Genomic DNA, 26,690 nt, shown 5'->3' with positions numbered 1-26,690 from the left:
TGTGCATATTTCTCATACTTGAGTATATTCTACCATGTGCCAGACCTCGTTGTATACTGCCAGTATTTCCTGGCGCAAGTGTATTAATACGCGCCTCACCTTGATCGAGGGCGATTGGCAGAGTGAGCCTAGATGATGTCACCTAGTGTACGGCAGTCACATTCGAGCCAGCAAGCTTCTGCTTCGCGGCATTGATCCTCTCCAGCTCTATCTCCCTTTGCTTATCGTCCAAGTTGTCTGGAAGCGTACCGAGCGCACGATCACCAAACAGCAGATCGATCTCCTCAAGAGTAAGCTGCTTGGTTTCCTGAAATACATGTCAACGATTATTTCCTCCCTAAGCTTTTCGGATTTTGCACATACCTTGAACACAAACCAGATGGTGGGGAATGTAACACAGACGTTGAAGGCCACGAAGATGAAGTAGAACTTGTACGTGATCTCACCCAGCCCAATCGGTGACACCTGACTCCACACTGTTCCAACAAGCCAGTTACCGAAAGCAGTCGCAAAGGCAGACCCACGTCCACGAATACTCAGTGGAAGGATTTCGCTGGCATATACCCAGGAAATCGGGCCAAATGACATACTGAAGATGCATGACACTAGGAACAAGAAGAAGACTCCAGCAGCAGATAGCGAATCTCTTCGGGAACCGGTAGCGCCTTCAACCTGAGATCCGATGATTGCCTCGCAGATAAGGGCGATGGTAATACCAATCGTGCCGAAGAGAAGCGGTTTCTTGCGGCCTACGCGATCGAGAAGGAAGACGATAAAGAACAGGTTGAATATAGGACCGACGACGTTGTAGATGCTGGTGACGAGAAGGTTGCGGTCTCCGACTATGCCCAAATTCTCGTAGAGAATGGTGGAGTAGTAGCCTATGACGTTGATGCTAACAGCAAGTTAGTATGATTACGTTGACGAACTTGCAAATTACATACCCAGTCATCTGCGTAAACACCTGGACCAGGGTAGCATGCATGAGTCTCTTCCGCCATACCGGGACAGTGAACATGACCTTCCAGCCCGGCGCTGTAATCGCCTTCTCAGCGTCAATAGTCAATTTGATTTCATTGAATTCGTTCTGGATCCATTCGCCGTTCGTGCCATCGTAGTGCAGTTTCTTAAGTACCCTCAGAGCGTCGTCTGCACGATCGATCTCGACCAGGTACCTCGGTGATTCGGGGAAGAACAGCATACCGCATAGAATGATGAGACACGGAATGCATTGGAAGGCAAGTGGAAAGCGCCAAGAGAACGACGACGTTGCGGGTACCTTCGAGGAGCCGTAACCAACCCATGTCGAGACGATGAAACCTACACCAATCATTTGCTGGGTAAGACCAGTTATGAGACCTAAGCATATGAGTGATTGGAGTTCGGAGCGGATTCAAAAGTACTGACCTCGTGTTTTAGGATGAGCACATTCAGTCTGGTAAATCGGCACAGACATGGACATCAAACCTACTGCCCACCCAGCCAAGATTCGTCCAACGAGAATCATAGCGAGATCTTGAGCAGCGCATTGAAGTATCGCTCCAATCAGGTTTATGAAAGCACCCATCATGATCGTTTTTCTGCGGCCGAATCTGTCCATCGTGAATCCTCCCCTAGCATTCGTCAATATATGTCGGGAACTTTACGCAAGGCCGTTCTCTTACATCATCGAACCAAAGAACGCTCCGCCTGAGAAAGTTGCGTTGATGGCTCCAATAACTGGAGATGTTTTCTTTGTGTCGAAAAACGCAAGAAAGTTTGGGGATTGAATGACAATTGTCATTACTCCGGAATCATATCCGAAGAGGAAGCTGCCCGTGCCGGCGAAGATCGCAAGGGCGATGTTGAAAATGAGACCCATGCTTGCTGCCTTCGTCTGCCGACACAACGAAGACTGGATGAGGTACGAAATACTGAGAAAACACTTGAAATCAACGTGCTACTGCAGCAGGTATATATTGGCCCAAGCAATGATGTACTCGCGCCATCGACGCATGCTGGTCATGTTACGTCTCCAGGGCAGCCTCGCGTAACAAGCATTTTAACCGGAAGTTCGCGCCTAGCTTCCACTGTGCGCTCATACACAAGCTTTAGAGGTGTCCGCTGGTAGAAAATTATTTGCTGATCTGAGTGAGTAAAACCCGGGGAACAAGTCGAAGGATGTTGGGGTGCAGTAGCGTGCGGGGAGGTATGTTGAATTTCCGCCAATGGATAGCGTCTGCCACCGGCTCGCTTCGCTGATGTAGCACCGTTACAGCGGCTCTACTTCATGTTTGAAGCCCGTCACTACGAACGATCGCAAGTACAGGATGCATGGCCCCTCATGATGGCCGGCCCGCCTGCCTATCCTAGCTTTGAGACCTTCCAATCCCCACCCAGTACATCCATACCCTTGAGCTCACCATCGGCGTTGACCTCTAGGACGCCCTTCTGTTCGCCTTTGTTATCCACCAGAGTCGCTTTGTCACCTTCCCTCACGCCATACAGTCTAATTTCACCACCAGTAGCGAGCCAGTCATAGCCAAAGCCGCCCTCGCCTTGTGCTTGTCCGAGCACCAACACAGTGCCTTCTCTGACAAACAACGGCAATTGGAGGAAGCCATACTTCTCCTTGATCCACCTGCCACCCTTTACTTCTTTGCCGTCCCAAAAGCTGAACCAACGACCGGGTGGCAGGTAGTACTCAACGCTGCCGTCTTCTTCGAAGACAGGGGCAGCTAGAATCTGACTGCCAACAAAGAATTGGCGATCCACGTACCAGGATGTTGGGTCATCTGGAAACTCAAGAGCTGTCGCACGAACGCTAGTAGGCCAGCCATTAGCGACGCTTTCTTCGGCCTGTGCGAAGAGGTATGGCATGAGGCTGCGCTTGAGCTGCACCCAGTGTCGTAGGACCTCAGTGCAGTTTTCAGGCTCCGCTGATGAGTTGTCGACTAGCCACGGCACGCGGTATGAGTTCGAACCGTGAAGTCGACTGTGGGAGTTGAGCAGTCCAAAGGCGACCCAGCGCTTGTAGATCCAAGGTGGTGGGCTTCCCTCGAAGCCACCAATATCACTTGTCCAGAATGCGAAGGATGCAAGCCCGATACTTAGCCCTCCGCGCACCGATTCAGAGAGTGCAGCAGGTGTCGATTCGCAATCACCGCCCCAGTGGAGCGGAAAGCGCTGTGATCCCGCACAAGCCGTGCGCGCGAATAATATCGCTTCGTGCTCACCCTCTCGTTTCTGCACTGCCTCATAGACCAGCTTGTTGTAGATGAAAGCGTAGTAGTTGTGCATACGACTTGGATCTACGTTTTTGTCATGCCACTGGACGTTCTTCGTGGGTATACGTTCGCCGAAATCCGTTTTGATAGAGTTCACACCCACATCGAAGAGTTTCTCCATGCACTCGCGGAACCAATCGCAAGCCTCCGGGTTTGTAAAGTCGACGATCCCCATGCCAGTCTGCCAAAGATCCCACTGCCACACATCTCCGTTCGTCTTCTTCAGCAGATAGCCTTTCTCGGCAGCATACTTAAACACGGGGCTTGCCTGACCAACGTAGGGATTCGTCCAAACACTGACTTTGTTAATAAGTCCGTCGTCCTTCATGCGCTTGATCTGACCTGCCGGGTCTGAAAAGCTTTCGGGGTCCCAGATGAAGTCACACCAGTGGAAAGCACGGAGCCAAAAGCAATCAAAATGGAACACTTCGACCGGTATCTTGGAGTCAGACATCTTTTCGACGAAATGACGGACAGTCTGCTCATCGTAAGATGTCGTAAACGATGTGCTGAGCCAGAGACCGTACGACCACGCTGGAACTCTATTCGATCTGCCAGTGAGAATGGAGTACTTGGTCAGCACTTCTTTAGGAGTTGGTCCGTAGATAAGGTACCTTAGAAATTAGCCAAGCAAATCATCGAAGCCGTTCACGATGCTCACCATTTCAAACGCTGTCCCTCAACTGTAGTCTGCAACCTTGAGCATCGTTCGCTGCCGATCTCCATATCGATCTTGTCGGGTGTATCGATGAAGACACCATAACCCTTCGAGCTCAGCCAGAATGACACGTTCTTGTACGCCTGCTCGCTTGAAGTACCCCCGTCCTCGTTCCATACCTCGACATTCTGACCGATCTTGTTCCAAGCACCAAAACGTTCACCTAGGCCGTGAATAGTTTCGCCAACACCCAACTCAGTCTGAGTGAACATATAATGTTTATGTGCACTCAGATCTTCCACAAGCTTGGGTGTGCTAAGGGCCGGCGAGTACGCTAGCCCGACGCTTCGGTTGAGAAGTGAAGTCAACGTCTTTGACCCGTCCGTTGCATGGAATTTGATGTCGAACGTATGTTCGTTAGAGCTAACAGTCGCGCTCAATCCGCCTGAAACGACCGTAGTTCCCTTCTCGGTCTTGCTAATCTCACCCGTACAGTTGGGTTTGCCTGCTGGATATAGATCAAAGTTTGGACCTAGACGCCTGGCACCAGCGAAGTGCGTGGCTTCGAGCGAAATAACGCCATCAAATTGAGCCTCAATGTCGATGGAGATGGTGCTCAGATTCAAAGTGTCACCTCTAGTGAAGATCTTCCTACTTGGACATAAGAGTGTGACCGCTTTGTTGTTTTCGTGAGGCGTGACGGTATAAACTTCTTCCGCATGTTGAACTGTGAAACGGTCGTTCACCAGCCACATCCCTATGCAGTTGTAAGCAGTGAAAATTACTTGGGCCGTACAGACTCATACCATCGCGGAATTTCATCTTAGCTTTGTCCTTGAACACAGATGCTTGGAACGACCTATAGAATAGTTGATTGATGACTTCAAGCCACGTCTGGTGGTGTCATTTTCTGTAGTTCCCAAGACATTCAAGAACGCCATCATAGCACTCGGATATGCGGTCCGGCCCGTGGGCGATGCTAGGAGTGTGGAGGACTGTATGGACGGACAGTTCGGTACCAGATTGCCCGATGCCCCTCGCGCTGCGGGGTACGGCTCAAGACACTACATCGATCAACAACTGAGAGCCCTTCCAGAGAAGCTACCATATCAAGCAAATGGTACCCAGCGGAGGATGTGGACTTGATCATTTCCGATTTGCTTTTTAGCCGGCTACTCGAGCGTGCAAGGGTCACGAAGTACTTGCCAATTCCCGCTATAAGACTCGTGTAGCGTCTGCGCGGCACCTTCTTTACCATCACCTGAGCGTTTTCATGAGCAGTGCGCATCGGAATAGTTTCCCGTCCTGAATCATGCGCAATCACAAAAGAGAGTTTCGACGATACCTTCCACAAGGGTTGTCGAAGGGCACGTGAAGGGGAACTTGCAAGGCACCGCGTAAGCAATTAGCCACTGAAGGAACGATGGACTGATCCTCGAGAGCGACTTCCTGCCAAGTTTCCCGAACCATCTCTTTACTTTGCGGCACTGCGTGAGGCTGCACGTCTGTCCGCAGCACCACTTAGATGTGGGAATTCGAGAGTAAGGAGAACAATGAGAAGCGAATGGGAGTCTGACCCTGGTGCCGGAGACATCTCCGGCGCGAAACGTTGTTCACAGACCCACTACCCACTGTCCCCAACAGGGCGCAACGTTGTCGCAGTCGCCCAATTCGTCTTGTCATCCGTGCAAGGCTTCCGCACGGTCAGTGTGTGTTGTTGTCCCACTCGTAGGGTATCGTCGTCCATTATGATAAGCAGATCTCATCTAGCTCCTGAAAAGCTTGAACTGTTGTGTGATTTGTTAACGCAGGCATGCCCCAAGACGCCCCCTTTCTGCAACGTACTTTAGCTTTCTCGTCGCGTGCGGTGTTCTCCTACCGCATTTACTCCAGTCTACCACGATACGATCGCTCAGCATCCCGAGATTAGATTCTTTTCCTACCTTCCAGAACAACAACATGCCGATATCAGTTATTTATTTCTATCTACGCCGTCCAGATGTTACTCCGGAGCACTTTCGATCTTATATGGAAGAAACGCATGTACCATTGATCAAAGAAGTGTTTGAGATGCATCCACCGCAGTCTCTAAGGTTGCGTTACATAGCACGCGTCAAGACTGGGGCTGGTGACCGGTTGGGCGCTGTCACATCAAGCAGAGGACGAGCGGATCCAGATGCGCCAGTTGTCCTGGTCGGGTCGCCTAAGGATGTAGATTGGGATGCAATTGGAGAGATGGTTTTCCGCGATGAGTTGCACGTCCAGCAATGCCTAGCGGTGATGAACGGTCCAGGTGGACAACGGATTAAAGAGGACGAGGAAACCATTGCGATAACGGAGAAGACCCGGGTAATACTTATGGGCGAGGAGAGCAATTTTATGTAAACTGCAAAGGCGTACACGTGCGTAGCTAGAGGTGGATGGAATTTTAGGTGAGTCGCCGCGTACTCGCAGTGTATGGATGGTCTGACATTGATATAACAGGGTATGTCAACGAGACAAAGCACAACGGTCACTGGCTTCTATCAGAGGAATGCGCGATCTACTATCAATACAGTTAACGACCCCAAGGGTTTGATGCTCCTAGTTGTTTCATACATGAAGATGCTCTGACATCTCCGACAACACGCGAGGGGGTGGCTAAAGTGACTGTAGAAAGTTGCAGTTTGATAAAGAATAATGAGGCTGGTTTCAATCACCAGGGGATATGCATATGAGCTGCAGATGCTACCCAACCCGCGAAGTTGCGCTCGTCCATGGTTGGTTTTTCCGGTTGTTTCAGCGATAGGCTATTGATGCGCTTGACGAAACCTTGCCGTCGCGTTCGACATACGTGTCGCCAGGCGGGTGGGTCTGGGCGCCCTTGAACGCGCCCAAGCAGTAGGAAACTCGACTCAGCTGTGCAACTAGAGCCGACTGTACAGTATTGTGCAGAAGAGGGGCAGAGTATACAGAGATAGATGCGGAGTTTCCGAACACACGTCAGATCGTCATCACGTGATGGCGTCGTCATTAGAGAACCGTGGAATCTTGGAATTCGCTTTCGCTCGGCAACAACAACCCGCTGCTATTAAGCAGATAACACCTGCATGTTTCAACACAGCGGCACAAAACGAAAGTCTGAGCACGAGGCTTACATGCGAGGTTGACGGTCGGAGTTGAATCATAACGGGTTCTCAGAACGCGTCGCACTAGCGCGCCTATTATCGACCGCTCGATACCCAATTAGCACTACAAGCTGATTACTTTACTGCCTACCCAGTGTATATCTAACCTTTGTGTACATCATACTCTTGTTTTTTGACACAAATTCATCATTATTAGGCGTCTTCGCACTTTGGTCGCGTCTTATGTTATGTCGTTAGCTCATTGTTGCGAAGAAGTTCGTCTGCCCCAGATTTACCAATTACGCCAGATAGCTCCTGGGACTTTTTTGTAGTTGGTACTGTCACAGTAACGACGGAAGAGGCAGCCAGTATCTCTGGAGGATACGACCCAAACGATAGGCCGTCGGTGGCTTCCAAGTTCTTTTGCAGAGCCACCATCCTGTTCTGAACTACTGTATAGCTACTCGGACACTACCACGTTAGGAGTATCCATATGCCCAACATGATACTTACTTATGCTCTATTTGAGAACTTCAATGCTACTTCTCAACGTCATGAGAAATACCCATCACCTCTTCTAAACCCTTCTCGGTACTGTCCCATTCCTTACTCACCACATCAAGCACCCATTTCCCCCTAGGCTTGAGACGGAACTTGAAAGGCTTAGGCTCAGTCATGAAGCCAACGACTCTCATCTCCCACGGATCCACCTCCTCACCCTCTAGAGCCTCTACATCGAACGCCCAGAGTAGATGCGCGATGTTCATGAAAGTTCCGTCTGTAGCAACACGCTTTCCTTGGCAAATCCTTCGACCCTGGCCAAACACAGGAAGTGGAAGGTCGCCGCGAAGCTTTCCATTGCGTAACCAGCGCTCAGGGACAAAATCTTGTGCGTCACCAAGTGAAGCGTCAAAAACCACCTCATCGCGGCCAATGGCCCATGCGTTTGCCATGGTGGTTACGCCTTTGGCAATCTTCACGCCATCGAATTCGTCCGTACGGTCCGCGCGCCGTGGAATAGACCCTGGAGAGATAGGCCGCCAGCGGAACAGTTCATGTGCGACAGCGTCAACGTAGACGAGGTTATTCCGGTCCGAGAATCTAGGAAGCCGTTCGCGGCCAACGAACTGGTCTAGAACTTCATGCGCACGGGTCAAAACAACGGGACTCTCCATAGCTGCGACAAAGAGCCAGAGTAATTGGCGCGGTGACGTTTCCATCCCGCCCTGAATAGATGTCGCGAGCGTGAAGGCAAGGTCGAGATCTGATACTGGTGAGTCCACAGGAGCGTGTTTTGATGCGGTTGTGATGGCTTGCTTTGTTGCATTCCAACCCGGTGCGCCCTTACCGTGGCGAAAGAGGCGCATATACAGATCAACCTGAGAAGCGTAGAGCTTGTCAGCATATTTTTGCCACGGGGAGATGAAGGCGGGCAAGTAACGAAGGAAGGGCACAAGATCTGGAAGCTGAGGATTTGCGGCAAGGTGAGTGACTTTCGCTTGGATGGCAATAACCTCATGGAGAAGTGGCTCTTCGAACTTGGGTATGCGGAGGCCATAATGCAGGGCAAGGATGACGCTAGACTGGGTTCGCTCGAGTAAAGGGTAGATGGTCTTCGTAGTAATTGTGGAACCGTCTGTGGACTTCCTTAAGGTAGTAGCGAGGTCAAAGAGCAGTTGCTTGGCCTCGAGTTCCATCAGCGGCTGGAATTTGGCCGCTGCAGGCGCACCCAGGCTTGGTGAGAGGATGCGATGATGCAGCTTGAGATGATCGTCATAATCGTGCATCAGCGTAAATCGAGAACAGCCTGGGGCGGCCCCCGTAATCATCTCCATGCTTACGGAAGTCGGCCGGTTGCTGTACCATTGACTGCGACGACTGAAAAGTTCAGTGACGGCCTCGTACGAATTGAGTACGACAATGGGTACAATTCCAAACAGCTTGGGAACTGTAATCGGCCCGTGTTGTTTAGACCAAGCGCTCCAGTTTATCAGTGGTTTCTCGATCGGAGAGCTGTGAAGATCACTAATAAGGGGAAGCTTAAGGAGGGGCTTTTGGAATGCATTCTGGCTCTTGTTGTTGGTGTAGAGGTAGAGTGCTGCCAGGGCGCTCACGGCCAAAAGGACGGTCGCAATAAGGTTGGACATGGCTGAAAGATCAACCCTTGAAAGCTGTGGGAGATGCAATTACTTGAAAGCCCAAGAAGGCGGATAACATGCACGACATTACTCAAGTTTCTGCTTTAAGAGCCTTATCCTGAACAAGTTAGGCAGAGTAATATTCGGCAACAACATCCCCGGTGACCCATGTCACGGCCCATCCGAGATTGCGATAACGAAAGTATCGAGTTTTGATAATAGCGTCTCGGCGGAATGCCCCTGGTAGCGCGTATGGCGGATATCTTTACATTCAACTAGACTGACATTGCAGGTACCGCCGTCGCTCCCAAAATGAAATTTGGGAATACCGAAGACCTTAGGCTATCTAGGGACTACTTATCAGCAGCCATTAGATATCTCGTGATTTGAGATAGGGCAGAAAATCCCCTGTATGGACATGCTCGGGATACGGATGGCGAGACTCTTCATGTCACATCACACGCATTATCCGGCGTCTTTGCAGTAGGCCCGTCTCTTCCTCCCGGTCCGGGAGCGGAATGCGCAGATTCGACCAGGATCACATACACAGATCTATCTGTGGTCTTTTACACAAAGAGATAACTGTTGCGCATCCGACCAGCATGAGATATACGACGCTTGACAAGATATGCGAGAGGATTCTAGCCGGATGGGACTCCTGTAGTCGCACCTTTAGTGGTGTAGGTGATGTACTAGTCAGATTGAGCGCCCAAACTGGGGGAGGGAACGGCCCTTCAAGCTCGCACAAGGCTCTTGTTGAAGTCCTGTGGGAAGAAGCCAAGGGTTTTCTTGATTAGCACTGCAAACATCTCTAGATATGAGACCCGCTTACAGGATTACCAAGCTTCACAAGGAAACATTGCCAGCTGAGCATGTTCTTACCTTGTCGACAGCATTGCCCTCTTGTTCCACCGCCAAAACCTTTATACCACAACACCGCACCCGTGATTGCGGGTAGTGCAGAGTCTTATTCTGGAGGGTCTGCACAACATGGCCACATTTCCTGTCCATACTCATGACCAAAAGGCTGTCCTAGGTGTGGCATTCTCTTTCTCCTTTCTTGCCGTCCTCGCCGTTGTCTTGCGCTTGACTGCTCACAAGATTGCCCGCAAAAGATGGACACCCGCCGACTATCTCATCATCACTGCCTGTGTAAGAAGCCTAGAGTTAGCAATCGTGACTACCACTAATCAGGTCTAGATTTTCGCCGTTGGCTTGCAAGCAATCAGCATCACTGGTGTCTTCCACGCTGGCATTGGCTACGGGCACGTTAAGGACATCGTAGCAGGATACGGCCTGGAACCTATCACCAAGCTCTCGCAGATCATTATACCCTTGCAGTTTCTCTGGGTTCTCAGCCTCGCTTGTACCAAGATGTCGATCCTTACTCTGTATGTTTCTATTTTCCCAATTCGATGGGTTGTTTGGGGCTCCTACATAACCATGGCTATCCTTATTGCTTGGACAATCGGAACGATTCTTGCTGGCTGTTTGATCTGCCGGCCTATCGCGTTCAATTGGGACAAAACGATTCCTGGAGGAACTTGCGGCGACCAGGTCATGTCGTTCACGATCAGTGGAGTCATCAACGTCGTCACTGATGTTATAGTGCTTCTCTTACCCATGCACGCTCTTTACCACCTCCAGATGGCTATGTACAAGAGAGTGGCCCTCGTTACCGTTTTTGGCCTGGGTATCTTGTAAGTTACAGCAAGATTTCAGTCCGAACCATGGTCTAACGGGAACAGTACGTGCATCATCAGCGCCCTTCGCATCTCTGTCTTGTCCAGTATGGACTTTTCAGATATTACCTTCACAATCCCGAGAGCCAATATTTTCAGCTGTCTAGAGCCCTGTCTTGCCGTGGTTCTTGCCTGTGTTCCCCTGATGCATCCACTCCTCCGCCGATCTACACCAACACCTTATGGCTCAGGGAAGAAGTCTGCGAACACTGAATCGAAGTCCGCTGGTGTGAGGGTAGTGAGCGATGATGGATTCGAGCGGCTAGATGACGATACGAGCCACCTATGGCTCAGACCGATGGGACGGCAGCACCGCGTTGATGCCTCAGATCAGCAAGAAACCATACCTGGAGATGCAGGCCAAGGTGACCGAGAGTCTCTTGATAGGCAAGAGAGGGATGGTGGTATGAGCAGTTGATGCGTTGCATCGGAGCAGCCACAGACGTTGCGAAGGAATACTGCCGGTGAGCACGACATGAGCTCGGGATATCAGTAACGATTTTATATGAGATGAAAGTACTGCAACGTTGAGATGCGTGTAATAGCTGTGTCTGCGGCGTGGTATGTAAATTATGGATGACGCGACACTTAGTCGTATATAGCCGTAGCGCCACGGTTCGTTGCCGATAGCCGAAGCACAGGCACAGGCACCTCCCGCCTGTTTCACGTTTCCCTTCCATCGTCAAACCATCAGCATCGCCCCGCTACTATGCCGCTGTCACAACTATGGTGGCCGAACCGAGAACCAACCACCGGGTTTCCTATGGGATTGCGCACATTCGGGTCCCTGCGATATGCGAATGCACGGTAGAAGCGCCAAAGTGTCAAAGGCATGTGCTTACGCAAAGCAATTGTAACGATCAAGGGATATGGAAGAAACCCACTTATGGCCTGCTCCTATGCTCAATATTTTAGCTATCTTCACCAAGATTGGGCATCCACTCGAAAGATTCATCAATATTTCCGTCAGCCGCCTGACGCATGTGTCGCATCGTAGTATCACGGTCTTCATGCGACTTCACCAAAGCCGTCTACCACGACTTTCCTTTTATCGGCAGCTCCATGTTGTTCCGGGTGTTCGTTCCGCGCTCCTAAACAATCGGTGCCATGAGTACGGGTATGTGGGTAACGTTTTGTCTCAGGGCCAGGAACGGAAAAAATACGATTGGACGTTCGACTCGAAGGAACCTGACAGCGGAACCCACATCTTGCCAACCGCACGACAAGGCTTGGTCCAATTACGTAGTGGAACCCGCGAAATTTGGGTACAGTGTTAGTTTATTAACTGGACATCCTCCTCATCTATGCCATCACGATGTCACCGCGTATTTGACCATATCATACCGTTCTTTCCTGTTCTTATTCTTCTTTCTTTGCAGCTGTGCTGCGTCCTCTCATTACAATGTTTTCCAACTCGACCGATAACGTGCTCGCCGCCCGTCACATACAAACCGACTCTGATGTTGAATATACAATCGACTACTGGGGCTATGCGGTCCGCAATTTTCCATGTACAAACGATGCTGGATCGTGCGAGTATCTCGATGCCGTTTACGGCAACCACTACACCTCGATGATCTTCACCTTCATTCTATGGGCTGTACTCGGCGCGCTCTTGCTTCTGACGCTCTTGTCTCGACTGATTCGACCGCAAAGAAGGGATGGTGCGGAGCAGAGCCTCTTGTACCGCCTAGTTAGTCTGGGATCCTCTACCATACGCCGACACCTCATGCCTGAATGCTCGAAAGTATTCAAATATACTACAAGGCTGCAGGTTCTGATCTTGGCGTTGCTATGTGCTTATTTGACAGCTTTCTCGTGAGTCAAGTTTCCAATGACAAATACAATACGACTGACTTTCAAAAGATTTGCCGGTATCACTTACAAAACTTGGATTACACCTGTCAAAGGCACAAGTTTGCACAACACCCGAAGCGGCATTGGCGGCTTTGCCGATCGCGTTGGTGCCTTTGCATTCGCTTTGACTCCTTTGACTATCGCCCTCTGTAGCCGCGACTCTATTCTCAGTATGCTCACCGGCATTCCATATCAGAGCTTTAACTTCTTGCACCGCTGGACGGGCCGCATCATCCTTGTCCAATCGTTCGTACATGCCATTATCTGGACCATTGTTGAAGGAAAGCTATACCAGCCGCAACCAACAACGTACAACGAATGGTTCAGTCAGAAGTACATGATCTGGGGCTGTGTCGCGCAAGGGTTCATCACTTTCTTATTCGTCTTCAGTCTCAGGCCAGTAATCCGCTGGACGGGTTATGAGTTCTTCCGTAAATCACATCTCGTCGTCGCTGGCCTTTATCTGGGGGCTTGCTGGGGCCATTGGGAGAAACTGTCATGTTGGATGATCGCGTCTTTGGCCATTATGGGGTTCGACCTCGTGGTGCGCACAATTCGCACCTGGCTCATACACACTGGGTACAAAGATGGAGGTCTTGGTTTCGGCTTCCGCTCTATTCCTACAACCATGGAGACATTTAGAGATCCAACCGGGACTGTCGTAAGGATGACATTTGCTCACCCCCACAGAGCGTGGGAAATCGGGCAACACTTCTACCTCACGTTTCCTGCGCTCAACATCTGGCAATCGCATCCTTTCACCCCGGCATCCAACCCTACGAGCTCCTCCCCAATCCAGAGCCATACTTATATCATACGCGCTTGCAAAGGCGAAACTGCCAAACTCGCTGCTCTCGCTGAATCGGCCGCCAACTGCTATCCACGCCGTGAAGCGTCGACCCCAGTTATTATGATGGGCGTAAGTGTTTCTGTAAGAATTGCATGCAAGACATACACTGACTTCGTATACCTTCATTTAGCCATATGGTAGCGCCATCATGAATGACGACTTCTCAAACATCCTCGCCATCTCTGGTGGCACAGGAATCACTTACACCCTGCCCGTTATCATGAAAGCGTTAAGCGACGCTTCCCCCGCGCGCAACATCGAATTAGTCTGGACTGTGCGACACCTGGAGAATCTTGCATGGATTGCCTCTGAGTTGGCATATCTGAAGTCACAACTCGATGGATTCCAAGCAGATTCGCCCTACAATGAGGACAAGCTAGAGAAGGCGCCGATAATATCGGCTGAGGCAAAGAAGCGCTTCAGGATCAACATCTTTGTGACTCGGCCTGACCCAAGACAGCATCAACAAGCCTCTTGGCAACCTCCTGTGGACAAAGGCAACGATTTTGGTGATAGCGATTCACTGTCTCAAGCAACTTCTATTGACACCATTCCTTTCGACCCCCGAGTTGAGGAACTGAGCCGTCAGTGCCCTAACTTCAGAATCACATGGCTAAACAATGCGCGTCCTGATGTTCCTTCTCTGGTCGATACCTTCATAAGCGAGACAGTCGAACAGGGAAGAACCCAAGTCATCGGCTCTGGCCCGCCTGATCTAGGTACACAGCTAAGAGCTGCTGTTGCGGCAAAGAATGTCCCGGGAAATGTCTGGCGGGGCGACGAGACGAGCGATGTCGCATGCGTTTGGGATGATCGCATGGGTTGAGACGATAGATTATGCTTGGTTACTTTCGCTGTGGATATTTGACCTAGAATGTATATAGACATGTACCTCACCAGTCTTCCTGTGCATGCATGCATTCATTCGCTGTTCCTCAGAATCTTGTAGGACGAACGAACCTACCACACCCGAGCGAAGGCATCTTTCGAGTACTACAGAACGCGTTCTTCTAGGTGAAAGATAGATCCAACAAGCGCTTTACAGAACGTTGTTCAATCTAGCATCTCTGAGCGATTATCTTCGATCATTTCCTCATCGTCGAAGTGCATCCACTCCTCGAAAGTTACGTCAGGATCTTCTTCCAACCAGTCGTCCGAAGACGTTGGAGTCATGTCGCCCAACACATCGTCGCCTCTATTCATCTCTCCAGACCCAACGCCATTGTCTTGAATCCCAACAATTGAAGCCCATGACGCATGGGTACTTTGTCTCAGATCCTCATCTACCCTGGCTGAACGAGAGTCTTGGTGCTCCGCACACCCGGATAAGGATGGCAGTACGAGATTGTTTGAGTCCTCCGCTCGGGCGAGCAAGGGCGGGACAACGAGGTTGTTCGTGTCGTCGTTTCGTTTGCGCGATGCGCCCTGAGCACCATGGGCTAAAAGAAGATCTATTATGTAAGAGAGAGCTTCCTTAGGCTTCCAGCTGTACTTGGTGTACTCTATTGCCCTCTGTACGGCAGAGTCCCCACGCCGTCCTTTCGAGATGATATTGATGTCGATATCCTTGTGGTGAAGCAGGAGCTCTACAACACCAATCCTTGCAGATAGTACCGCAACATGTAGTGGTGCATCACCCGTGCTATCTCTACGATTGACATCCGTAGCAGGATGGTGCATTCCTTTGTTCCTCTGAGTGTGTTCAAGGAGGAGCATCGCGAGTGCTAGATTATTGGTTCTTGCGGCCACTAGCCAGAGATTCGCTCTTCCTTGTTTCGTGCAGTGTTCACGGAATCCTTCATCGACTAGGAGATTCTCCAGGATATCGATACGGTTTCCTACGATGTTTGTTCGGGTGGAGAGTTTACGTACCGTATCTTGCGGAGAGGCTTCGTCATAATCGAGCAGGACTTCAACTAAAGACCAACGTACTTCCATGGCGGCTTCGAACAGCAATGAAACTCGGCCATTCTTTGTATTGCTTAGATCAGTCCTGGAATCCTCGAGCAGCACACCCAAGGTTTGAGCATGGTCATGCCGTGCTGCTATTTGGCACGTGCTCAAGCCTGACTTTCCAAGGGACGGGTTTACATCGATATCCTGCCGAAGCAGCAAGAGCTTTACGACGTCCGTATGTCCATAGAACACGGCGCCTTGCAATGGCGTTCTTTTGTAAGAGGATCCGCTGGTATCATCCACACCAAGTCCCCGTTGGTCGAAGGTTTTGAGCATCAATCGTACGATCTCCACGTGCCCCTTTCGCGAAGCAAGAAGCAGAGGGTTTGTCGTACCATTTGTCCACCCAGTCTTGGTGTTCAGAATGATACCAGGGTGTCCAAGGAGCTTTTCCACAGTTTCGAAGTGACCACGCGAAGCTGCAATATTGATAGGTGAGAGTTCATATATGAATCCATACCGCTTTGGTGCCAGATTTGGGTCGATGTTTCCGTACTTGAGAAGAAGTCCAACAACCTCAGCGTGCCCATGGGCGGCGGCAAAGTGAATTAGACTGCCAGAACTCCCATTGCCGATAGGTTTGTTGATGATAGGATCTAACTTCGTAGATTCTAGTAAACATTCCAGCATAGCTATTTGCTCTTTCAGGACGATCCGGCGTATGGTGGAAGTCATGTCGCTGAAAATCCACTCTGGTGTGATATCAGGTAGCAACAGTAGTGTAGCCATAGTCGCTGTCTGGGTGGAGCTTGCTGCAACATCGAAAAGACTGCGGCGGATAGTCCCAAGCATCTCCTTGTGGCAGTTTTCCCAAGCTTGCTGGAAAAGTTCATGCTGTCCTGTCTCTATCGTTTCGCAGAGGACCTGTCTCGTGATATCCGCTGTTCTCTCCACAAGGACACTGAACGCGGGTATACAACGACCGGATACAGCCTCGTGTAGGAGTGTCCTTCCTTTATCGTTTCGAACATTTGAATGGGCTCCCAAGGCAATGAGAAGGTGTATCATCTCGATCTGGTTGGCCCTGGCAGCGCAATGTAAAGCAGTAGAACCATCATCAGCTTGTGTAGAGACGTTGATGCCTAGTTGGATGATGACTCTCATAAGACCAATGTTGCCTGCAAATGCGGCTTGCATCAAGGTCGAGGTATTCGCCAACGACACGTCGCCTTGAGTGCTTGGTGATTCTCGAAGTGTAATTGATGAACAGGTGGTCTCAGGCCCTGCTCGGCGGCGACTTAATTTAGATGTTTTAGGACCTAGATGAACCTGCGGATGACTTTTCTGGAGATGCTGACGGATATTGTCCTTGCGAGAAGCACGAAATGGACAGCCCACGACGGGGCATGCATGTCGAGCTACGCCAAGTCGGTGCCGTGCCTGCACATGTCTAGTAAGATCAGAACGCAGGGCAAAGCTCCTAGTGCATTCGCCGCATTGGAATGGCTTTGAGTGCGTCTTCAAATGCTGACTGTTTTTATATTAGCGTTTAATAGAAGAGCAGGGTGCTGGTGGATTGTAAGCTTACTTGTAGCGGCCTAAAGTGTTGAAAGCTTTACAGCATTGATCGCAACGAAAGACTTCGCTCCAGTCCATACCTAGGTAGTCGGAAGATCAATTCTGTGTGTAGCCCGTAGATGTCTATTCACATCGAAAGCTACAGCCTTGGATGAAACCTTTTGAAGGTGTGCAGGTTGAGGCTTACGGATATCAACCAATCATTCGGCGAACAGGCGCCCTTCGTAACAGCGTTGCGCGATTGGCCGCCCTTTAACTGCACCATGTTTCCTTTCGTTATGTGTGTACCTAGCGCTATTCATCCGAGTTTCTTCCTGACTCTTCCTACCTACTCCCTCTTATCCACAGCTTCTGTTTGTCGCTTTGACGACCATCGTCGCCTACACGAACCAGCCATTGTGCACTGCTTGCGCCTTCCTCCACGGCTTTGTCATTCCACTCACGAAAATACCTCGTTACCATGAACTACCAGCATCAGCAATCATCTCCTACGGAATCGCGCGACAATATCAACCCCGATATGGAGTTCTTCGACGAAGGTAGACAAATCGCCTACAGCTGGCAGGAGTTTCAGCTAGCTACGTCAACGGCAGCCGCGAGCGCACAGACATTCGGTGGTGCAGCCAATCAGAGGTAATTTTTTTTAACACCATGCAGTTATGCCTTTTCGTCGGAGGGCAAAAACCCTGAGCCATCTTCCGTATTGGTAGCGCCAACAGACCTGCGCTCGGGCCATGCGTACCCGCAACAACTTGGCACCTCTTCTGTGCACGAGGCTCTTGCTCAAGAATTCCTTGGGCCTTTGGATATATACAACACCAACGGCGATTTTTACGCATACACCGAAGATGCTAGTGCACTTGGCAACTGGACCTTCGATGATTCCGTTGCTCCCCCCATGGGTGACACCTTCTTGATGCCTCTGCCTCCGCAGCTCAACTTTTTTCCGACTCAGCCTTCGTACCCTGCAGCAGGAACGGGTCGTGTTTTCCAACCCATCGTTCCAGCTACTGCTGCGCAGATGAACGTGGCTGCACCACCCAACCAGCCTTCTGGTGCACGTGCCAGCGCTCGTCACCGCACTGCCGAGACGCGCATCAGCTGCACCGTTGATGGCTGCACCAAGACCTTCCGCCGCCCTGGCGATTACCGCCGCCACGTGCGGAAGCATCAAGACCCTATACTAAAGTGCATTGTCGATGACTGTGACATGAAGTTTTACCGCCTGGACAAACTTCGTGATCATATACGCCAAGGCCACAAGATGGTCCTGTAGACTCGAATATCCTTCTTCGATACTGGACGCGCACAGCTTGGTCTGTAACCTTGAGAATGATCGTTGTCGCATTAAGAGTGGTTGTTGGGATGTCGGATCTCTTTGTGTCTTACCAAATTGTAATCTTTCATATCTTATTCAGCCAGTCATTACCGGTATCATAGTCGCTCCCTACCATAGATAGTGAAATACAACAATCGCTCCTGATGTGTCGTCGACCGATCCATAAAGAAGGTTTGGTGCTAGTTGCTTACTTGACCAAGAGCTGATTAGCCTGAGCCCATTCAAGAACTACTCAGGTACCCTACTTAAAACCGTACAGGCATGAGATGCTGACGTTGGAGTTCCTTTCACCGAATACGACGAGGACTAATTGGAGCAAATGAAGCCGAGAATGCTGAGAATGTGACAAGAAGACCTTGACCAAGCTAGAAAGAGGTTAGATGAGACTAGTTGAATCCAACCACAGATATACAGATATACTATGGCAGATATAAGATGTGAAGTACGACGTCGCATGCTTGGCAGAGATAGGAGCAATGTGGTTTGGAAACTTCTCAAGGCCGTGATCGGCCCGGCCTAGACAGTCTGACAGATCTAGACGGACGAACTGATCCAGTTGTACGGATAGGTCGGAGTTATCGGACCGGTCTGTTCGGGCCGCCCCTGACGTGGGCAACTGGGCTGATCTGTTCTGGAGCGTTTGAGGCAGTCAGGGGAGACTAGACCATACCCGTCGCTGACGTATGGTGTTTATTTGCCCTTCGGGTTAGTGGTCCAAGTCCTTGGGGTCAATTCAATTGCCTCTTCTGGCATCGTCTGTTCGCTTGGTGCCTGAATGCCATTGCTTGATAAATCTGCTTTTGTCTGGAGTGAGCCACTTTCGGAGAGAACATGAGTCGTTCCGTCCTTAGGGCTGATGCTGTTACTTCCTTGGGCAATGATTGTAGGCTTGGTATGCTCTCACCATTGCTGACATCGTATCTTGATCTCAATAGAACGAATTTCTGTGAGATGGTTAGCACTATGTCGCAAATTACTCACTCCAGGCCCGACATCGAACGCTGTGTTCTGATAGTCACGGAGGACGGCGAGTTATGTTTGGTGAAGCCGTGAGACTTATAAAAGGTGAGAGAAGCGCATACCTTTTAAACACTATCTCACTACTACTCTCTTTCAAGCATCTCACCCACCCTTTTCACTCCTTACCCTAATTACAACGCTCGTTAACTAATTCAAGTCACAATGACTGCTTCATTTGTCAAGATTCTGCTTCTGGCTACTGCCAGTATGGCAACAGCTGTTAGCGTTAATGCATCTGCCAGCATCGACGCATCTGTCAACATCGGCGCATCTGCCAACGTCGACGCATCTGCCAACATCGACGCATCCGCCAACATCGACGCATCCGCCGATATCGATGTCGACGTTGACGTCTCCGTGGGGGCGGTACGAATTGAGGACCTTGCCGAGCAATGCGACGTTCCAACCAATGCGATAGTCAACCTACTCAACACTGACGACTTTGCCACAATCAAGGTCGAAGACTGGACCGCTATCCTTCAGCAGCCTGTTGGAGTCGTCGAAGCTTGGCCTGCTCCAATTAAACAAATTGTCTTCACTGACATCTCGGTCGAGCTCTCTGCTATGATCGCTCCGGAGACCGCACGCCGCCAGCTTGCACCGGCAGTCGTAACCAACAAAGTCGAGGTCACTGACGCTTTTGAATCCGTTCGTCGCGTTGAACGCCAACTTCTGATCTCCCTCGATGCCCGCATAGATTCAGCCAGATCAGGTTGCTCCCAAAACGCGGCGTGCGGTACTTGCGTCACTGCCGCTCGATTCACAGGTTTCGGTGCTATCGCTACTTGCGCTGGTATTGATTTCGCCGCCATCGAAGCCAACGTCGACATTGATCTCCCCATTATTGGAGCCAAGGTCGGCATTGATGTCTCGGTTGCTATTTCTGAACTCGTCGCGTGCAGTTCCAAGGCTACTGCTACCGTCGAGTCGGCCGTTGGTGTTTGCCACTCCAACCTTTAGGTCAACATTTGTTGAACGATTTTGTGGTCAAAGTACTGCTGTATGTTAAAGGATTTCGACTCAGTTGCTGGCTAAGTTCCTCGCTGACATCATCTTAGATACTGTCTCATGGCTTCGCAGTTTCGTCATGACGGTCCTGATATTTTGAGGGCAAGATTATGCTACTCGGCACAGTGGTCGTATGCTGTATCTTAGTTAATGTTTAAACACATCAAGGGTTTAGGGTTTCGATCTCAAAGTAATGGGAGTAGGTAGATAGCGGGTGGATATTCAGTTGAGGTTAATAGAATCAATACTCACCCATGTCCCGTGTTCCGAAAGTCAACAACGCCCTGACGCACCGTGACATGCATGGTGCACGTCTTCTCTCCGCTCAGAGCTTGCAACCGGACCATTCCCGCCTATTGCACAAAGGCCACTCCACATCAAGTAGGTAAGCGATCAGCAAAACCCTCGCGGCTGGTTGCAATCGACAGCATCGTTGATTGAGCAGCGCGGACGGCTGCCCTGTACGGTTAGGGGCCCCGCAAGTCTGGACCCTGAAAAGACGTCACCCGCCAAGGTATGATGGCATAGCATCAGCCGCTATTGTTCAAATAGATAGCAGTCGCTTAAGGGAGGCGGCAACGAAGAATTACGATTCTCTTACTACACCTGCATATCCAAGAACCCTGAGCGTTCGGTACGGTGCCTCTGCGGTCCTTCGGGGAACCACTCTGCTAACTGTCCAACGAACAGGGAAGCAATACCCACCAATCACACTACCGTCGCGATACGCGCTACCAGATCTTCCAAAGTTTAGTGTACACATTTCACGTACGTTCATGCGCGCAGCCAATGGGCGGAATCTGCCAGCTTACACCAAGACCTCGCAGTGATACACCATCTTCATTATGAGCCCACGACCATCTCTCATGCCGCCCACCGAAGGCTCCTTCCTTTCATCGGGCGCCTTTACCCCATCTGGCCTCACACCCAATACACGTTCCGAAGCCGAAGCTGCCTTCACTTCCAATAGCGTCTCACAGACCGACTCAGCAGCTCCCGACCCACGTCTACTGCCGCTGATGGGCGCTGGTGGAGGAAACGAGAGAACCACAGAGAATGGGCCAACCGAAGCTGTTAGGGCTTACACTGGCTACCGCCGACCCGGTATGGCTAGAGCAAGCTCAGCCAACTACGAGAACGCACTGAAGCGAGCGCAACAAGCATCCGTCTCGTCAGACTTCTCTGCTGACTCTGAAACACCCGAGAACGTCACTGCTGGCCAGACAGTCGCGTCGCCTTCAGGCACAACCCCCTTCCCACCCCCCGGCCAGGGAGTAGTACCGCTTAACTACGGATCAACACCCGTCGGTGCCCCGCAGGGAGATTCGATCAAGAAAACTAGGTCACGAGGCCTGAGCCTAAGCGGTCTCGCTCAACAACAGGGCTGGAGTGAGCAGGACTACAAGCGTGTATACAGCGCAGAGTTGTTGGCAGAGGACCCCAAGAACGATGCTGGTTATGGCACAGGCCCGAAATAAGAGGCTGACATTGTCTGAAGCTCGACTAAAGGCGTTCATGCGGGCCAACACCTGGCCGAAAAACATGCAGTGGCTAAAGTTGAGAGGCCAGACTGCTATAACTCTTAGTATAATTCCCTACAACATGACATCAGCTTTATGCAAGGCGCTAGGCGGAGTTCTCCCAACAGAAAGGTCGCAGGCCGACAAACACTTCAAATATATGAGTTACGATGTGGCACAACTGCACAATCATGTTTCGCGCGGGAACCTGCATGGTGTGATTCAAATGCTAACTTTCCTAATAGGCAGCATTTGGAAACTTAATGAGCCTAATCGAGTCATAATCTGGGCGTTGATTGTCTTTGAGGAGCTCTTTCCCTATAACCTAAGACCCACCTATCACCTGCCTCAACAAACGCTCACCCTTACACCGCCATCCATTCTCTCCGTTCTCTCCGTTTCTCCTTGATTATATCAGTGCGCTCTCTCGAACAGCAAGCTCCATTTGCACACCCTTCTTTCTGGCCTTTTTACTGCCAACTTTTACTCGTTACCAATCCCCCCTCGTTGAACACGTTCACCAGAGATGCGAATCCTCGATATTCTCGTGACTGTTGTCACCATTCTGCCAACAGTTTTCTCTGTTAGAATCCTACTTCCAGAGACTCCGTGTAAGACAGGTACTCAGCGCTGTCATGACAACAATGTGGAAGAATGTGATCCTTTGGGCAACTATGTGCCTATCCAAGCATGTAGCGACACTGAGTTCTGCACGATCGATGCCCATGACCCCAACACTCCCGGCCAATGTACTGAGCAAGATTGTGTTGTCGAACCGTGCCTACGATCTTCACACCGGGTCATTGCTCGGGCTCCCTTCATCAACGACATGCCGCCTACACGTTCTCCTTCGAAAAACCTTGAATCAAGGTCATACATCTCTAAAGGTACCCCAAGTGTTTTCGAGCATTGCATCACTGCTGGCGAGAGGCGATGCAGCGGAAAACAAGTTGAGATGTGTAGTACCGAAAGCGCTTGGGTCAAAATCGAAAGCTGTAGCGATACTGAAGAGTGTCGCGTAGAATACAACGATGCTCGTTGTCAACTGATCGTTGCGTCCACACTTCTCATTCTACGTTCTCCCACGGGAATACCTGAGTGGTGTAGGACTGGCGAATCTCGCTGCTTGGGCAATGTTCTTCAATTGTGCGAACAGAACAGCTGGAAACCGACAATGTGTCCCAATCCGTCCAAGTGCGTCAAGCGTGACGATGTCGCGCAATGCTGGGTAGAACTGCCTTTCCCCTCCGTAGTACCAGAGCTATGCGTGCCGGGAGATAGGAAGTGCGATTCTGACGCATATGCCCTTCAGCTGTGCGGCAAAGATGGAGTGTACCACACCGAGAAGAAATGCACCACTCCCGGTGATTGCAAGACTGACAGGCCAGGTCAAGCGCACTGTGGGACAGGAAGCATAGATCCACCAAAGTTCGAGCGTCAGACCAATAGCACTCAGTGCACCCACGGTGATTATGCCTGCGATACCCACCGTCGGTTCATTTTCATTTGCATCAACGGCGCATGGCAAGAACCGATACAGTGCCACAGGGCCGGTGCCTGCCAGCCTGTTGGGCCTACGCCTGAATACCCCAAGGGGAACATGGACTGCATAGGCTTCCCGAAGTATCTCTATCCTGACAACAGGGTATGTGAGACCGTCAGTAGTTGCGAATTTATGCGGTACATGTACTGTTCAGCTGTAAGTACTCTCTTTATCCACTTTCTAACGTTCTCATTCCTACAATGGCAGACTGGGGGTAAATTTGCCCTGCGGAGGATGGACTAACACGATGACAGGGCTCACCGAAGCTTGAGGACATGGAGAAGTGCCGTGCGAGCATGTGCGAGGATTGGGATGTAGGTTGAACGCTCTTGACACTGAAGAAAGAAGACTGACTCCACGATAGTGCAAAGACTGCGATCGCTGCACATACCACCTCGGGTACGGCGAAGTGCTAGAGCCTGATCTAAACACTTTGATCCATGGCTCACCCACACTGTGATATGCCGTTGTGGAGCATTCTGAGTTGCTCACCAGGTAGCCTGAATGGCCGTTAGACTGATGTGTGCCGGAAGGTGCTGCGTGTATATCAAACAGCCTGGTATACATGGTGAGCATTCTTATATATAGTCTTCTACCACAATTGAAAACTTACTCACTGAACTCGCATCTTAACATAATAGTGACACCTGAATCTGTCATAGCATCAACACGGACAACCAATCCCAAGGCAACGGCCTACATTCCTTACAAGAACACGGTCAGAATCCCCGCACTTGCGACCCTTTTATCATAGATTCCCTGTATGAAGATCTGCGAACTGGAAGTTGCGGCTTGCATGCAGGTATGTCTTTTGCCTCAACAAGGAAACATGAAGATAACAGGGACGAGATAAGGAACGAGGGTAGACACGTGATGGAGAAGAATCATGACTGACGATGCCATAGGCAAAGTCCGCGTTGACGGAAGCAGGACAGTTGCAGTACTGTAAAACATGGGCTTGCGCGTTACATGATGCAGTAAGTTGTGTCGAGTCTCCCAAGAATTGAAAAGGGAAAAACGGCGCGACTTCGACCAGCGAGGTTTTAGTGTCCATGTTGTGGGTATTACGACTTTGAGTACAATGTCCAGCGGTTCCTCGAACGCGTCATAGAAAGGAAGTTAGAATTACACGATCGGAACTGTGGCAATAGTGATAGACGATAATTGACAGGGAAGTATCACCAACGGTAAAAGTATAGCCAGATGGCTATTCCATTTTGACGCCTCTATTCGAGACAAATGTCTCTGTCAAACTTTTATCTTCTTGTTGCTCCAAGGTGCAGTACGCCGACTTTTTTCTTCAGCTCCATGCTATGCTCCGAAATCACTTTTGTTGTACATTTGCCTCCTTGTTCACCCTCTTTATGCTGGACCACCAAGGAATCTCATCAAATAGTCGCCCATCGGTCCGAGGAGTGGATATCGAGTGCTGAGCTCTCCGTTTCTGCCAAGCCATAGTGCAAAGGTACCTACCACTATGGCAAGGCCAACGGCTCCATACCTGCGGCGGTGGTACCAAATACGCAGCTTGATGTACTGTATCGTCTTGGCTGCGCGCCTCAGAGCCTGCTCGCGGCGGAGGTCCTGCTCCTGTTGCAAGAAAAACGTCTCTCCGTCTTCCAATGTGAGATGACGCAGACTGGCATTTGTTGCAGACGACTTGAGTACGCTGGAAGATGAGATGCGCCACCACTCCCAACTGTTGAGTGACGCAGGAGGTAGTCTCTCGTACAGTTCAACGGTTCGAGCGATATGAAACTCGACGTCGAAAGGCTCTGGCAGCTTGCCTAGCATAACATAGAGTATGTCCTCATCTTCTTTGTCAAACTCCAGCAACTCTTCTCTCTTGGACAGCACCACGGCTGCAAAGAGATAAATGGGCATGACAGCATGTCGGGCCAAAAAGAAATCGAATAGCCTCGTGATATCCTTGTAGTCCTGTATATTGTGGGCGAACATGGTAATTGTGCCAGCAAGCGCAAACGAAGGCTGGCTCTTGGGGAGATGGTCGTACAGAACGGGATCGGCAGCGCGGAGGATCGGTCGCAGTAGTTCGAGCTGGGCAAGGGCTGGGTCGAGCGATGAGAGCATGAAGTCACGAATGCGTAGGAGGCTTAGTCGGGCGACGGCAGCGGAGGCATCTTCGGGCCCGAGGACGAGTAGGAAGACCTGCACGATATCGTGGTAGCCCTGAAAGTAGCACAGTGTGGGGTGACGGCGCAGGACATGGAGGATGACCTGGGAGAGCTGTTGCTTTCGACGATCAAGCTGCTTCTCGGATTCTGGCCATGTTAGCACAGAGACAAGTACTAACAGCTTACATGGCGTTTACCATTCTTTGGGTAGTAGACAAATGCGCGGTTAACGTCCAAGCTAACCTGGTGCTCGTCCTTGTGCTCGGGAAGATGATCACATGGCTCCTTCCCCAAGTCGTCATCAGAACATCCTAGCAAGAGGGGCCCTACATCGTGTCAGCCTAATACGGAAATCTGTGCGGGTAGAGGCGTACAAGCAGCGCGACGCAAGGTGTCGCTGATGAGGCCAGACGGGCTCGTAGCAAGGTCTACCAGGGCGGTGACGTCGCCATTGTCGATTGCTGCGCGAACGAGAGATTCCTTCTCCTTTTCGGTAGGCGTGAGTTGGGAGACGGGCGTGGCGTGTCGTGAGGGTAAGCTGCCAGAGCTCACTGAGCGCGACACGGAGCCGGAGGGAGTGCGAGAGGCCATGACAATGCCCGCATCTCGAGACGTCCCCTCGATATTCAGCAACAAGGAACAACGGCGTGATGACGTGGCCAACGTGGGCCTCGTATGCGCAGGAGAGCGCAGAAAAAGATGCAGAGGGGGACAAAGTGTTTGTCTGGTGGATTACATGCTGCTTCGTGCCGGCGTCCCTGGTGCCAGGTTGACGTGACGGGTCGCGCCTTCCTGCTTGTCGTGCCGAGGCGCTTGGCACCCCACGGAACTGTGAATGTCAACTACTAGGACATGCCGTTTCCAGTCTTGCCCATCGACATCTTTCACCCGCTGCCTGCACGTGAGACGACAGCCGTGCAACCCGACAACACCACTCGAAATTGCTCTTGGACCTGTTCGCCGACAGCCTTCCAGTCCCGAGACGCTGCTGTGCAGCCAAATGAGTAGTGTTGGAGCCACTTCCTTGCATACA

At 50.8% G+C, this 26,690-nt stretch overlaps 11 protein-coding genes across 11 annotated transcripts; 6 read left to right on the top strand and 5 right to left on the bottom strand.

The window, feature by feature from the left end:
• Positions 1-142: 142 nt before the first annotated feature.
• J4E82_000183 (uncharacterized protein) lies at positions 143-1,567 on the bottom strand (the record flags this gene model as incomplete). Its single annotated transcript, XM_051726506.1, has 4 exons — positions 143-307; positions 364-895; positions 945-1,359; positions 1,408-1,567. The coding sequence occupies 4 exons, from the start codon at positions 1,565-1,567 to the stop codon at positions 143-145; spliced, it is 1,272 nt and encodes a 423-aa protein (XP_051593688.1).
• Positions 1,568-2,343: 776 nt separating this feature from the next.
• On the bottom strand, positions 2,344-4,746 carry J4E82_000182 (uncharacterized protein; the record flags this gene model as incomplete). The annotated part of the gene is made up of 3 exons (XM_051726505.1): positions 2,344-3,880; positions 3,928-4,681; positions 4,731-4,746. 3 exons carry the CDS (start codon positions 4,744-4,746, stop codon positions 2,344-2,346), a joined length of 2,307 nt encoding a protein of 768 aa, XP_051593687.1.
• Positions 4,747-5,883: 1,137 nt separating this feature from the next.
• J4E82_000181 (uncharacterized protein) lies at positions 5,884-6,309 on the top strand (the record flags this gene model as incomplete). The annotated part of the gene is made up of 1 exon (XM_051726504.1): positions 5,884-6,309. The coding sequence occupies one exon, from the start codon at positions 5,884-5,886 to the stop codon at positions 6,307-6,309; it is 426 nt and encodes a 141-aa protein (XP_051593686.1).
• A 1,261-nt stretch (positions 6,310-7,570) lies between these two features.
• On the bottom strand, positions 7,571-8,818 carry J4E82_000180 (uncharacterized protein; the record flags this gene model as incomplete). The annotated part of the gene is made up of 1 exon (XM_051726503.1): positions 7,571-8,818. The coding sequence occupies one exon, from the start codon at positions 8,816-8,818 to the stop codon at positions 7,571-7,573; it is 1,248 nt and encodes a 415-aa protein (XP_051593685.1).
• A 1,341-nt stretch (positions 8,819-10,159) lies between these two features.
• J4E82_000179 (uncharacterized protein) lies at positions 10,160-11,329 on the top strand (the record flags this gene model as incomplete). The annotated part of the gene is made up of 3 exons (XM_051726502.1): positions 10,160-10,321; positions 10,370-10,869; positions 10,918-11,329. The coding sequence occupies 3 exons, from the start codon at positions 10,160-10,162 to the stop codon at positions 11,327-11,329; spliced, it is 1,074 nt and encodes a 357-aa protein (XP_051593684.1).
• Positions 11,330-12,640: 1,311 nt separating this feature from the next.
• On the top strand, positions 12,641-14,444 carry J4E82_000178 (uncharacterized protein; the record flags this gene model as incomplete). Its single annotated transcript, XM_051726501.1, has 3 exons — positions 12,641-12,729; positions 12,778-13,687; positions 13,749-14,444. 3 exons carry the CDS (start codon positions 12,641-12,643, stop codon positions 14,442-14,444), a joined length of 1,695 nt encoding a protein of 564 aa, XP_051593683.1.
• Positions 14,445-14,671: 227 nt separating this feature from the next.
• J4E82_000177 (uncharacterized protein) lies at positions 14,672-16,303 on the bottom strand (the record flags this gene model as incomplete). The annotated part of the gene is made up of 1 exon (XM_051726500.1): positions 14,672-16,303. The coding sequence occupies one exon, from the start codon at positions 16,301-16,303 to the stop codon at positions 14,672-14,674; it is 1,632 nt and encodes a 543-aa protein (XP_051593682.1).
• A 1,249-nt stretch (positions 16,304-17,552) lies between these two features.
• On the top strand, positions 17,553-18,368 carry J4E82_000176 (uncharacterized protein; the record flags this gene model as incomplete). The annotated part of the gene is made up of 2 exons (XM_051726499.1): positions 17,553-17,725; positions 17,750-18,368. 2 exons carry the CDS (start codon positions 17,553-17,555, stop codon positions 18,366-18,368), a joined length of 792 nt encoding a protein of 263 aa, XP_051593681.1.
• A 1,245-nt stretch (positions 18,369-19,613) lies between these two features.
• J4E82_000175 (uncharacterized protein) lies at positions 19,614-20,411 on the top strand (the record flags this gene model as incomplete). The annotated part of the gene is made up of 1 exon (XM_051726498.1): positions 19,614-20,411. The coding sequence occupies one exon, from the start codon at positions 19,614-19,616 to the stop codon at positions 20,409-20,411; it is 798 nt and encodes a 265-aa protein (XP_051593680.1).
• Positions 20,412-21,304: 893 nt separating this feature from the next.
• On the top strand, positions 21,305-21,937 carry J4E82_000174 (uncharacterized protein; the record flags this gene model as incomplete). The annotated part of the gene is made up of 1 exon (XM_051726497.1): positions 21,305-21,937. The coding sequence occupies one exon, from the start codon at positions 21,305-21,307 to the stop codon at positions 21,935-21,937; it is 633 nt and encodes a 210-aa protein (XP_051593679.1).
• Positions 21,938-24,884: 2,947 nt separating this feature from the next.
• On the bottom strand, positions 24,885-26,248 carry J4E82_000173 (uncharacterized protein; the record flags this gene model as incomplete). The annotated part of the gene is made up of 3 exons (XM_051726496.1): positions 24,885-25,804; positions 25,855-25,983; positions 26,032-26,248. The coding sequence occupies 3 exons, from the start codon at positions 26,246-26,248 to the stop codon at positions 24,885-24,887; spliced, it is 1,266 nt and encodes a 421-aa protein (XP_051593678.1).
• Between the last annotated feature and the right edge of the window lie 442 nt (positions 26,249-26,690).

The sequence above is a fragment of the Alternaria postmessia genome (assembly GCF_024291825.1).
Source record: "Alternaria postmessia strain BMP 2775 chromosome Unknown scaffold_1, whole genome shotgun sequence".
NCBI lineage: Eukaryota > Fungi > Ascomycota > Dothideomycetes > Pleosporales > Pleosporaceae > Alternaria > Alternaria postmessia.
The sequence above is the reverse complement of the archived record's forward strand: the minus strand, read 5'-3'. Positions and strand labels throughout refer to the sequence as shown.